Consider the following 15,081-nt stretch of genomic DNA (forward strand, 5'->3'; position numbering starts at 1 on the left):
TTCGGTCCATTTGTTTTCCATATACTACACAACACGCACACATACGCGCGCGCGCAGGCACAAAACCGGACATGGATGACGGACAAACGTTTTTAAAAACCACAATGCACTGTCGCCACGGCACACACATACATAACTGCAGACATATAATATATATATATATATAATGGACAACACATACACGTGCATTACAGATACACATAAGAAAATATGATGTTTACGCACACACACACGCACGCGCGCGACATCCCCGAGCGCTTTTAAAATTTTCATTACGATGCATCCGGTACGGCGGCGGCAGCAGGAGGCGGACTTGTACGTGCGATTCGACTTGTTTGTCGGCTTGTCGCCCTCGCGCTCGGCCCCGCCAATACACACCGCAACCATATAGTACGTACATATTATACATATATATATATGATTTACGCCGTACGGATGTGTCTATTTCTATTTCCCATTTCCTTTGTACATTTCAACGACAAACCGTGTACGGAGAGAGATGACAAATAACAATAATAATAAAATATATATATTGTCTGTACGCGTGCATTGCACATTATATTATTTATCTACTCACCAGTCACCGCAACAGCCGCATTATTATATACATATTGTTATTTCTATATTGGGAATATAAGAATCGATATATATTCGTCTTCATATATTTTGAAGCTTCGCCGCCGGCGCCAACTGTTCCGAGATGGTCATCGTTGCTGTTATTCCTACCAAATGGCCCTATGACGTGGAGCAGTTAAATTATAATATATTGTAAAATTATCGTATTATTTTATTAAATAGGTATATGCCGTATACACAATATTGTCAATTATACATAATATGCAATCAATAGGAACCTACACCTATCTGTATAAATACATACAGAGTTGTCATATTAAATCCTCTCCGTGCTACCTATTGTCACTTAAACCTATGTTTAATAAGTATATTGTTATTTATTATAAAGGTATATTGCCAGACTTTACATAATTACATTATGAAATTATATAGGATATAGCATTAGAGACTAGAGCCTATAATAATATGTAGACAATATTATTTATTTAAATATTTCGAAAAGATATCATACACGCGAGATTTTCAAACCAATAGTACTGCAGAAAAAATGCACAGATTTTACAAGAATTTTTAAAACAAAACATTTAAGAATAATATAATAATGCGCAAGTTTAGAACTGAATAGGTATAGATAATATAATAAATATTATACGATAATATACAATAAGTCTCTTAAATCATATACGTATATGTTTATGATAAGTCTTAAACGTTAATTGTTAAAATGCTACAAAAGCAGATAAAATTAATCAATCATATTTTTTTCTTATATAATATTATACTAGCTATAATATATTGGTTAAAAACAATGTTTTTTTCGAAATAAATTATTCGGAAAGGTAGGTTGGAATTTATCGGGAATTCTATTGTCCGCGTTTCGAATAGGTATCTGCAATACATCGTTATGATAAATATATTATATCATAATAATAACGTTCGATTTAAGATTTTAGCTCTGTTAGTCCATTTACCATTTTTTTCAAAACTAATATTGGCATCTTCAAAAAGTTCAAATTTAATGTATTCACCAAAATTGAGTGATGCGATTTACGTTTAAAAAACTCATTGTATAACACCTGGTACCGTTGACTGAACAAAAGACATTTGCATTATTCTACATTTCCACAGGTTCTTCCTGCACCGCGATAAACATTGTTGTAGCATGCAGATAGATATTACTCGGAAAATGAAAAACATTCAGCAAAAAGGAGCGTTAGAAGAAAATAATGTAAATCGGTAACCTACCTACCATAATATTATAAAATATTCGGTTTTTATCAATTTAATTTAATTATAATACTTGTTTTCCAGACCACACAGGTGCAGTCACTCGGTGAAGGAAGCATCTGCTGTGTGTTTGATAAAACTTTCTTAAGCGTACGGATGATAAGGGCAAGACAATATTACAGAAATTTGAGGTTTGCAGTATTATAATAATGTCAAATGTCGATAGCGGAAACCAGTAGAAGGTATAAAGCAGAAGTATGATTTAAAATGATAAAAAAAACTGTAGAGTGCAAATGGCGTAAATCTCTGATTGCTTTTATAATAAAGATAGAAACACAAGACAAAGATGATATAATATACCATAAATATAACGGTTAAAATGTTTCATGTTGTAATGTCATTGGATAAACAATTTAATGGCTTGCCAAAAACTAAAATATTATAAAAAGAATATATTACACAATCTTGTATACATTTTTTCTTTGTAATTAAGTGTAAAGAATAAAAGAGACAATGAGCAAAAAAAAAAAAAAATAAACAAAATAAATCTTAATGTACAGAATATTATTAAAAAATAATACAAGAAGATTTACCTATTGAAAGTATGGCCTTTATGATTTGTGGGGCCTATGGCAAAGACAAATTGTGAGGTCACAAAATCTTATGACTCATAAGATAACAATTCAACAGTAAAAGACATTTCAACAATGATTTATAAAACAATAAAAATTAACAGGAACAAATACTCATCATAACAAGTATCATTGAATTTAATTTTATGTGTAAAATAATATTTTATACTTCAACTTCTTGGTGCAGCATATTCTAATTTCAACAATTCATAATGTGCCTGATCCTGAAAAAAAATAAAACATTTTAATTTTTATAAATGTATTATCTTGAACTGTGTAGCTGAATTAAAATGTATTATTAATACAAATTTAAAATTATATTCATTTATAAGAAAATATATTAATTATAATATTATAAAGATAATATAATGAGTAAACATGATTTTATTAAACAATGTAAATTATAAGTTGAATCTCTAAAAATTTTTGATAAAAAAAATTAAGTAAGAAATTCATTAGTAAAAATTATGTTGCTATTAATTGTATTAAAAATGTTGCACTTTTTATCTATTATCACATTTTTATTCTAAAAATATTTATAATATCATTATAGTTTGAGACATTCAAAATCTAGAAGCATTATTTATCTTAAAATGTTCAGTGAATCACTCTAAATATAAAATATTATTAACTTATCATAGCTATAAAGGTATAAGTCATTTTGTTATTATAAGATAACATTTTCAATTTGGATACAAAACACAACCAGCCAAATTTGAAATTTTTAAATCTCAATTCCTCTTTCCCACTGTGGGGATAAAACTTGCTACTGAACGTCAATAAACTTAATAATGATATTGACCAGTCTGTAAAATTTTCATTAGCCAAAAGCCAAAAACTAAAAAAGTAATTAAAAAAATACAAAATGTATAGAATAAAAAAAAGTATTAAGATCTTTAAGTTTTATCTATAAAATATTAAATATAATAATAGAGATTTAATTTTAAATTAAAGAGTATTTTTCAAATTTAACTATGTGCCAATAACACGTGATGCCAAAGTCTTATTAAATAAATAATTTTAACTTTTAGATTTTATACATTTTATTTCTTGCTAATTTAATAAAAAATTTAAAACAGCCTTTACAAATTTTAAAAGAATTAAATGCATATTATACTAGATTTTAATATTATTTTATGTTAACTATTAATCTTAGCCCATAATCATGATTAGAGCGCAGATTTTTATGCACTTAAAACTATCGAAATATGCCATATAATATGCAGTCAAAATCATGAAAATATGTAAAAGATATGTAAGAATTTTTTATCTATTTAAAATTTACAATAAAACTTATAACAATTATTTACTTAAATACTTAATAAAAAAAATTTGGGAATTTTCTGAACTTAATTTATTTTTAAAATTGTATTTATTATTAAAATGAATAATCATATGCATTTCAAGTTTTTCTTCTGTGAAGCTGTGTCGTTTATCAGTTAATATATTTTTAAAAACTGAGAACAAACGTTTGATGTCAACCGAAGTTATAGGGTCATATTTGAAGCAACTTAGCATTGTCGGGTCTTAATTAAGATCTTAGAGCTGAACGTTCTCGAAATTTAGTTTTAATTTTTTTACTTAACAAAATATTATTTTATACAGTTTTTAAAATTTTCGATTCAAAATACGATAAATTTTGAATTTTACCAAAATATACAATAACCTTTAAATATACAAAAAAAAAATTTCACCATTAGTTTCAAATTATGATGATTCATGGAGATAACTGACAAAAATCCAAAAATATTAAAATGAAAAAAGTATGCAATTGCATAGAAAACCGCACTCTAGTCATGACTTATGAAATATAAGTACTACAGAAATTAATTTATAAATTGTTTATAAAAGATTTATTAAAGAAGAACAATTAATTTATTATGCTACACTCAACTTTTTATATTTTTTCAGTTAAATTATTATTATTATATTATTTAAATGATTATGAAGGCACATTTTTTAATCTTTAAGTTTTTATGTCACATTAATTTATATAGTTTTATACACATGATTTAATTTTTTATTTCACTTAGTATGAAGAACTATTTTTTCCTGTAGTTACAAAAACCTACTTTGAGTTCTATACAAAAACCAGTGTACAATACTAAATGGGTAATATAATACAATCTAATATAATTTAATACCTCAGCAGATACTGAAGGCCTCGTTTTCATCATTGCTTCATCAAAGTGCTTGCTTTGGATTGCCAATTGTTTATTAACATCATTTGAACTTATATACTCCTGCAGACATATAATACCTGCCTCTCGTACAAGTGCAGCTAAATCAGCTCCAGTAAAGTAAGAACATTTTTCATTTTTACCAATCGCTTCTAAATCAACGTCATCAGCCAACACTGGTCTTTTACGATTCTAAAAATACAACAAGTGTTTAGTATTAAAATTGTTTAACTAATCTAAGTTCTTCATACTTTAGTGACTGCTTTTAATATGTCCACACGGCCTTCTGCATCTGGCAATCCAACATATAATACTTTATCTAAACGCCCTGGTCTAAGAACAGCAGGGTCTATCATATCTGGCCGATTTGTTGCACCCATAACAAAAACACCACCACTTCTACCGCCTTCAAAACCATCCATTTCAGTTAATAGCTGATTGACAACGCGTTGACCAGAACGACCATTTGCCTAAACAAAATAAATTATTTTTTAAGATATTTATAAACAAACCTAATGTCAATTATACATACATCCATATCACTTCTTTTAGGACAAAGTGCATCAATTTCGTCAAAAAATATGACGCAAGGCTGTGAATTACGTGCTCTTTGGAAACACTGACGTACTCCTCGTTCACTTTCACCAACATACTATGGATTATAATAAATAATAATAAAGCTGATTAAACCATGTTAAATTAAGCCAATATATAATATTTACCATATTCAATAATTCGGGGCCTTTAATGGATATAAAATTAATACCAGCTTCATTTGCTACAGCTTTTGCTAACAATGTTTTACCACAGCCAGGAGGTCCACATAATAAAACTCCAGTAGGAACATCTAAACCCAATGCAGTGAATTCTTTAGCGTGAGTTACTGGAGCCTAAAACAATTAAATACATTTTTTATACTACAAATCTGTAAAAATAAAAAATATTAAATAATGATAATATCCATATATACTGACCAACATAGCCATGTGAAGTTCTTCTCTTATTTTTTTTAAAGAACCAATATCATCCCATGTAACATTGGGTACTGTAACAAATCCTTCTCTTTTGGACGAAGGAACCACTTTCTTCAGAGCTTCTTTGAAATCATTTAATTCAATTTGAATTTCACTCACTTCATTTATTGGAATAAAATTATCTGAACGAAGCAATTTTAATGTATCTTTGATTTTGTTTTTGTTTGAAGACAGTAACTGCTCAGTCTCATCAGGCTTATCATTATCAGATATTACTTGCAATTTCTTTTTTATGGCTTCAATAGTTCTATTAAAATACATTGAATAAAATATACTTGAATAAATAAATTATTATAAAAAAAATAAAAATAAATTTAAAATTTTTGAAAACATTTACTTTATAATGATTTTGTGGTTTAAATTGATTAAAAATATAATGCAAATCTAAAAAAAGGAAATTTATTGAATGAAAATATTGCGTAGTATTCAAACTAAATTATAGTCTTTTGGGATATAAAATATTTACTACTTTTAAATTATTCTTTACTCAATCATCTACACAAATTAACAATCCAAAAATTACAGGAATCAAGATTATTTGCTTAGTTACATTCTACTAGATTTATAATTACTAAACTAAAAGTATTAATTTATATAATTTACTATAAAATGTATTTATATTAAATAATAACAAAATAAATGCAATTTAACCCTTTATAGTACATTTAATATAAAGAACAGTTAATTTAATCACACAATAATAATTATATTGTATTATTGTATTATTGTTGAATTGTCATATTCCACTGGTTAAATTAACCTAATATGAAATTTGAAGTGAAAAATATTATCTAGGTTCTTCATAAGCTTTTATAAATATTTTAATTATGAAGTAAGTTATAGTAAAAATGTACAAATGTACATATAACTTAGATAAAACATTTACCATAAAAGGATGCCATACCCGCATGTGTTGTCTATCTTACTAATGTACATCATACAAATTTTTGTTCAGCAGAATACATTTTGTGATGTTAGCTTTAATATTAGAGTAAATTTACCTATTATCAAATTTAAAGGTAAAAATATTATTTAGACAATGACATATGCTTTTATTGATATTATCATATTAAAGTAAGTTATAGTTATGTAAAATATTACAATTTTAAAATGATAATATCAATAAAAGCATATGTAATTTTCTAGATAATATTCTTGTCTTTAAATTTAATAAATTTACTCTAATAATAAAGCTAATATCACAAAATGTGTTCTGCTGAATGCAAATTTGTTATGATGTACGTTAGTAAGATAGAGACTACATGCGGGTATGGCGTCCTCTTAAAATTTGATAATAGGTCAATACACTCTAATGCTAAAGCATGATAAAATTAATTATTCTGGACATCAAATTTGCTATTTGTTATGCATCAGTACAACAGACACAACAAATGAAGGTTAGACTTTTTTTGACATTGTTAATGTGAGAACCAAAATAATATTTGAACATTAACTAAAAACTGAATGGTTATAATAATTAAGAATAATTAGTTATGGCACAATACAAAATATTCATTTTACTTTTCAATATATAAATATACAAAATAAAGTTGAGATTTACAAGACTTTACATTAACTAATCAAAGAATTAGAAATTATACAATACAGTAAATATTTGTGACTATGAAATTAATAAGTATGAAATAGAGATATTTACCTATTAGCTGCTACAGTGGCTGCTTCTCTTGTTAGAGATTTCAAATCAGCACCAACATAACCTGGTGTTAACTCACTTAATTTATCCAAATTGACAGTTGGATCAATTCGTAAATTTTTGCACATAAGATCTAACATTGCTCTGCGAGATTGTCTATCAGGAATACCGAGGCAGACTTCACGATCAAACCGGCCAGCTCGTCTCAATGCTGGATCTAAACTGTCAGGACGATTTGTAGCGCCAATCACAATTACTTTGTCATCATCTTTTAAATCTAAAACCAAATTCATATACAATTTGTTTAAATCATTACAATTTTTTTATAAATTAGTATTCTCACTGTCTAACGATGATAGTAATTGAGCAACAATTCTACGTTCCATATCACGTGAAGTGGTTTCTCTATGTGGAGAAATTGAGTCTACTTCATCAATGAACAGAACACAAGGTGCCGATTTAACAGCAGTTTCAAACAATTTTCTCACTCGTTTTTCTGACTCTCCACTTATACCGACAACTAGTTGTGGAGCAGCAATACTTATTAATGGAATCTTTAGCTCCTAAAATGTTAAAGATAGTTAATACTAAACAATATTAATAAAAAACAATATATGAATTTACATACTCCTGCTACTGCCTGTGCTAAGAGTGTTTTACCACATCCAGGTGGGCCATGCAACAAAAATCCTTTTGGTGGAGATACACCTAATGTCTTATAAACTTCTGGGTGCTTGATATGCATAATTAGTTGACATATTTCCTAAACACAAGTAATATGATAAAATTAATAAAACAAAGTGGGATTTATTATGATAGATTATGTTTATTACCAACAACACGGAATCACAACCAGCTAAATCATCAAACGTTAAAGTTACTTCTTCTGTTGTACCTAATTGTTGGCAAACTTTTTTCAAAGGTGTTGGCATTCCTTCGACAGTTTTGTCTAAATTATTTTTTCTTTTTACACTTTTCATTGGCATTTTGTCTATTACCCAACCAGGCTATAAATGATATATCAATTAATATTCTTAATTATAAATTTTAATACTTGTCAAATTAAATAGTAAATACCATGTTCTCAAATTCACTAGGACCAGTGGCTGGCTTATTGCTATCACCATTAGTAGTTATATCACAGGCAAAAGAATTTGATCCAACTCTAAAATCATATTTCAAGTATTATAAATATTTCTTACAAACAATTATTTATAATAATGATTCTAAATTGCATGAACAATTATTTAATACATAAATAAGTAATAAGCTCATAATTTAGGGGCCCAAGATTGGTCCATTTCATTTAAGTGAATCAATAAATTAATCAATTGGTATTCAATCTGGCATATCAAAATAAAATAAACATAATACATACTCTTGAGCTAATTCAGAAGCTGAACTGTTTACATCGGTGATATAATGTTTTGGATTTTCTGGAGGATCCAAATCATTTGTAATGTCAATATGTTCGTCTCCAGAAGACATTATGTCAATGGTTGAGTCTTCCGATGATAATTCTTCTACTAGTTTGCCGTCTTTTATATTATCGAGTACAACTAACGCTGAAGGAAACGCAACAATTACAAGGAGATAAGAGGTTAAAATTAACAAGCCACAAACCTCTAGCAGTCAAATTCGACATAACGCCCCACGGTTTTCTATTATACTCTGGATACTCTGATCGCAAGGCATTGACAATTAGTTCTTTATCCAGAAATCTTCGTTTTCTTGTGGATTGCATAAAACGGTTCAAATACTGTAATAAATTAATGACGTTTGATGTTTATAACGATCAGCAATATATATATATATATTTCATTCAATTTAATTACCTCTTCAACGCGGGGTATAATAAATCGATCGGAGTATTGAACATCTTGCAATGATGTCTTGGACAAATATTTTAAGCTGAAATTTGTCTGCAGATCGTAATGATGCAAACGCAACATTATGAGGGCGATAAAATCTCTGACCAATTTTTAATAATTTATAAATTAATGATAAACTCGTAAGCCATAGAAACGAGAAGAGTAAAGAAAAAAAAATTTGAAATGAGAAATCGCGAAATGTCTATAACATAATGAACATTAATATGTGATAACGATAAGCGAGTAAGCGATGCAACATGCGAACATAACCTAACAAAACACACAGATACGATCGAAAGAGAATTATTATCATTTTGTGTAACGGATAATCGTCGTTGCTATTCTCCCCGATCGTAATTTTTTTTTAATCAAACTACTGACGGCGGCATAGAAAAAATATAATGCAGAAATTAAAATTATAATTGTTTTCGATATTTTTCATATCATTTATATTATATACCCGATTTTTAGACATAATTATATTACTATTATTTTATGGTTTGACTCTTTCAAGTATTTATATTCTCATAAATAAATATTATTATTAAAACGTTATATTATTAACAGTACTTTAACACCGCAGTACCTACTACCATTGACTTAACCGCCCATACTTGAATGCTTCGTCGAAATGTATATGTATGTATTTGTGAATCTGTGATATAATCAAAAATCAATGGCCAACGACTATGAGCCAAACACGTGAATTAATAACTAGTCACATGCGAGCAAAACGATCGCTTGTAGAAAAATTGCCTATATTAAACTCCTTTAAAAATGGTCTAAACGACTATGTATAACAAATTAAGTATTAATGCCGTTCGTTTTTGCGACAAATGTGTGTGTAAACGAGTAAGATCTTAGTTCATGCTTGGGATATTTAGCTATATGAATATTGGCAAACAAGTTAATACGTTATCACTTATGTAAAAACGTTATTAGAATATTTTAGAGGAATTTCTGTTTTTTCACATGGAAATACCTCATATTTAGTTAAAATTTTAACAATTGCTAATTTTATTTGCATCTCCGCAAAACGTTTTCCTAGAAAATTAAAAATTATTTACATTTATTGCATTTGAACTTTCCATCGAAAAAAATATACCTATGCACATTCGAGGCCCATCACCGAATGGAAGGTAAATACCGGTTGGCCGTTTAGCTTTCTCTTCTTCTGAAAATCTTTCAGGAATAAACTTTTTAGGGTCCGTAATAATACTTACTATCATGATGCAATGCATAAACAGGAATTACTATTTTTTGACCATTTTCAATTATTAATGAATCGTTTGATACTCGATATGTTTCTGAATACTGCAATAATTGGAGGATACATCCGTAATGTTTCTAAAAAATGTAATAATTAAATAATATAATGTGTTATTTTGATTATTTCTTAATTTAAGAAACAAATTGAAAATTCGGTTTAAAAGTTCTTTGTTATTTAAAAAGTATTATTTACTGCAATTCAATAATTATCAACCAAATATATTGAATTTTTATTTTAATTTCTACAATAAAATTTTAAAAAAATCATATGAATTATTTGATTATTTTCCAAATAGTACCAAATGTGAATATTTATTTTAATTAAATGAAAATAATACGAATAATGCGCATAAGTTGAGGATAAAAATAATAACTCTAAACCAGTAAATTAAATAGTTATAGCCTAGAGATACAGTTTAAAAAAAAACAATAGGTACTATTCCATAATAAATTCGAATTATTTGTATAATAGTATTATCAATAGCGTATTTTTGGGGAGGGACTGAAGGGAGGTGCTGGTGGTTCCCATTCCCAGGGGATTTACGATTTAGCAAATAAGAATAGAAATTTTGATTTTATTTTATAATTTGACCATATTGAATATTTATGTATATAATAAATATATAATGTAATAAATCCCCCCTCCCCAAAAAAATACTAAGTTGTAAATACGCCACTGAATATTATAAGAAATTACCTGCTATAACCATATCTAAGTAATGAAGATCCATCGAAAACCTGTTGTTAATTTGTCCGTCATTTATGGAAAGTTTCAGTTGAATTTCTTGACGTATTCTATCTTGAATAGATTTATTTAACGCTAGTTCATGTAAACAATAACTTAGAGTACATACAGCTGTATTGAACCCAGCGACAAACATACCAAAAGCATTTGCAATAATTTGTAGTTCAGTAAATTTTTCTTAAAAGAATTCTTAAATTGTATGTACCAATAAATTTTTATTTTTAGTTTTAATATTTTAAATATATGTCAGGTGACACTAATGATTGCTTTCTTAATTCGACGGTTATTGTTACTCGACATACATAAGCAAAATCAAAATTATTTATTATACACTAAACATATTATGAATAAATGCATTTTAATTGTAATAATATTTCACCGTGATTAGGTAAATTTGTATTCAAAACTAAATCATTTCTTGCTTTCATTAAAACTTGAACGAAATCATTTTTGATTATTTTATTTTCTTCTCTATACGTTATAGTCTCTGTTATCGCTGTGCGAAAAAAGTCAGCTACCTCCGTTGGGAAATCTTTCAATCTTACAACACTTAAAAGTGCAGGCGTGATCATCAAACACAGCTGTCCAAAAAGCGTTTTTAGTGATGGTAAAAATAACAATTTTACGTATTTATGAAACGCGGATTCATCATCATATGACGTCTAACTTGAACCCGAAAATGCAAGTGCCGATGGCATCGGCCGAATACTTTTCTATAACGTCTCTTATTTCTATTTCGTTGTTATCTTCCGTTAAACATTTATCAATATTTTTCATTAATATATTACTACACTCTTTCATCTGATCATGCATAAATTTAAGTTTTCCCGGCGTGAATGCTGGGGTTAGTTTGTTTCGCATTATTTTCCATCGAGGATTTTCCATGAATAATATGTTTCCCGACAGTGGATTTACCTTTGTATCCGAGTAGACACCACGATCAGTGAAGGACGAGAAGTTTTTTATTAACACGTCGTTGAACAGTTCTGCATCGCGGATCATTAAATAAGGCGTTCTCATCTGGAACAGTCCTCCGTATCTGTGACCAGTGAACTTGTGATAGATTTTATTGTAAAATTCCAATGCATGGTATTTGTCCAAAGCCTGATTTGAAATGTTACCAAACAACGGAATTGGTTTAATGTAAAGAACATTTAGTTTTTCTCATGTAATAAATGTCGAAACACAAAAATAATAGACGGTCGTCACTGCGATGACTAAACACATATATATCCACCAATCGGTGATAATGGCCGATGGTATATGCATGGTCTGAGCTGTAAAATACCTATAATAGTGCAACGTACTCGACACACATACAAGTTAACACTGATTAGTGATTACCTAGTAGACGATTGACAATAATTTTAAAAAGAACAATTAATCACCGTCAAGTATTTAACACTATATTACTAATTTATAACAAAGAAGCATTGTATTTTTTTCGTGAGGATATCTGAATCAAATAAGATTTGAAGCATTTACGTTACTAAAGTGCACAATATACTATCGGTAGCGTGTGCGCTGCATGCATTTAATGAAATATGCTACCAAATTAATTATACCTACGATAAATGGGAATCCTTAAACTCCCCCATTTGGATCCTGGAACACGAAAAATATAATTGAAATTATGAGTAAATTATTGATCAATTATTCAATTTACTAATTACTTTATCATGGGGTAATCTACAAAATTATTAACTAGCTATAAGTGTTAATTACAATGTACGTTTCGTACACAAGAATTAATTGCATGGGGGTTATAAAAAAAGTTATATTGAATTAATATTATAAAATAACTTTATTTTAATAATAAATTATGAAAACTAGAATATTGTATTTAGATTAGTAATCCTAAATTTTAATGATCGAAATTATGTACCTAAATCTATTTTTAACAATTTAGAGCTTTTATTTTGTTGAGGGGTTTGGAGTAACGAAGGTCTCCACGGGCCACATCACTGAATTAGAAAAATTATCTAGACCAACCGCATCCATTAAATATGCCTAAATAAACTTCTGATGAGTGCCGTTATGGAATTTATAATAATGAACGTCCTCATTTGAAAGAGCTCTATATCAATTTATCAATACAATATTTCCACCATTACATTCTGTTAATTGCTATTAATCATTATTCAAAAACCACTTACCTGTGTTGAGCACACTACGATGCTGCTTGACAATTATTATTATACATTATCGCATTTTTGTTTTCAATAACAATTAAAATATTCAATATTTTTAACCATCAGCTAATTTTTAGAGAAAAATTATATGATCCTATTTTTACGACTAATTTAACAAATTTAGTTAAACACGAATGAAATGGCTTGAAAACAAATAAACAATAAATGGATGAATAATTTGTGGCTACTAATTTTTAAGTATTAATAAATTATGTATATATTTGTTTGCTAAATATAAACGTTATAACATTAATAATGACTACAAAAAAATATTAATAATTAATTCTTGAAACATCATAATGTATCTATAAATAATAATTACATATTATTCGTTTTTATATTAAAATTATTAAAACATAAATTTGTTTTTTTAACAACATATATAGCTTTCTGTATAAATTTCTTAGGTGATTGTAAATAATGAACAGGACTTGTATTAGATCCTGAGTAGGGCGTTGAATGTAACATTAATTTAACAATGAAGAATGTTTGTTTTTCTTTTTGTGTCTGTCATCAACTTTTGAAGCAATAAAAATACTCCAATCTTCCACTTAATAGAGCGATTTCTGAACAAAAGCATATCTTATTAGTACTTAAATAATTTTTAAAGGTAAAAATTTCTAATACCTTCAAAAAAATCGGTTAAAATAAAAATTAAATTATAGGAAAAGCTAGGACAACAGAAAACGGAGAAATTTACGTAGAACAATATCTTTGAAAAAAAAAAAATGTTATTTGGAAATAAATAACCGTAAAGAATAGAAATTTTGAATAAATATTTAGATAAAATGTATTATTGCTAAACGAAATGCTATTTCGCCGTTATAATTACCTGATTGTCCATATTATATGCCTAGTATATTATTGTCAATTATAATTGAAGGCTATTCTATAGGACTATGTATTGTAGCTGTGAATAATTTATATTATCTATCAAATAATAGGAAATAATAAACTATAATAATAATAAATTAATAACACATTTTTTTATCTGATTAATCTTCGACTTCTTTAGCAATAACTGCATTTGATCTAATTTTATTTGTTGTATTTTATATCAACCTTTCTTTAAGTTATCGACTATCATCATTAGTCATTATTTCATTTATCATTAGTAGGTATGAGGCGTATAGTATCAATTTTGTACGTAGTGAATAAAATTATATTTTGTTTTGTTAATATATAACGGTTAATAAAAGTTATATTAAACATCGATTCAGATAAAACAGTTTATTTAAAAAAAAAATACAATACATTATTAGTATTATACTAAGCTATTCATTATTTTTAAAAATGTTTAAACAACAAGTTTTTAAATGTATTAAAAAAGTAAATACATAACATGTTAAATATAATGAAAATCAGCTGATATTGTCAAGAATTACTAGGAAATATCATTCGGGACTAGAAATCTGACATTTTATGAAATAATTATAATCCGTAATAATAAATTAGGCAGTGTTCTAAGCGTAAACATGTACTCTGCATTGTCAGTATTTCCTGATCGTGCATTACAAATAATATTATTACTTATAACTATAACTATAAGACGCGACGAAAATGATCGCCAAGACCGTCATCATTATCTAAATTATCATTTTATTTTATACGTCGACGATAGGTTCAGATTGTATTATTATCACTGTTTGAATTTACCTTTGACGGTTTGGCTGCAACCGAGTGCGTAGAAGTTTTAATATA

The 15,081-nt window shown here is 27.7% G+C and overlaps 1 protein-coding gene and 1 pseudogene across 1 annotated transcript; both read right to left on the minus strand.

Annotated features, from left to right (window-relative positions):
• Nucleotides 1-2,273: 2,273 nt before the first annotated feature.
• Nucleotides 2,274-9,367, minus strand: LOC113555025 (nuclear valosin-containing protein-like). Its single transcript, XM_026959305.1, has 14 exons — nt 9,139-9,367; nt 8,927-9,062; nt 8,682-8,868; nt 8,381-8,468; nt 8,137-8,310; nt 7,932-8,066; nt 7,647-7,866; nt 7,307-7,580; nt 5,590-5,896; nt 5,338-5,505; nt 5,148-5,267; nt 4,867-5,085; nt 4,580-4,807; nt 2,274-2,659 (listed from the first exon to the last, which is right to left on the minus strand). Exons 1-14 carry the CDS (start codon nt 9,253-9,255, stop codon nt 2,606-2,608), a joined length of 2,427 nt encoding a protein of 808 aa, XP_026815106.1. The 5' UTR covers nt 9,256-9,367; the 3' UTR covers nt 2,274-2,605.
• Nucleotides 9,368-10,096: 729 nt separating this feature from the next.
• LOC113555026 lies at nt 10,097-12,457 on the minus strand (annotated as a pseudogene).
• Nucleotides 12,458-15,081: the final 2,624 nt, after the last annotated feature.

The sequence above is a fragment of the Rhopalosiphum maidis genome, chromosome 2, assembly GCF_003676215.2.
Source record: "Rhopalosiphum maidis isolate BTI-1 chromosome 2, ASM367621v3, whole genome shotgun sequence".
Lineage (NCBI taxonomy): Eukaryota > Metazoa > Arthropoda > Insecta > Hemiptera > Aphididae > Rhopalosiphum > Rhopalosiphum maidis.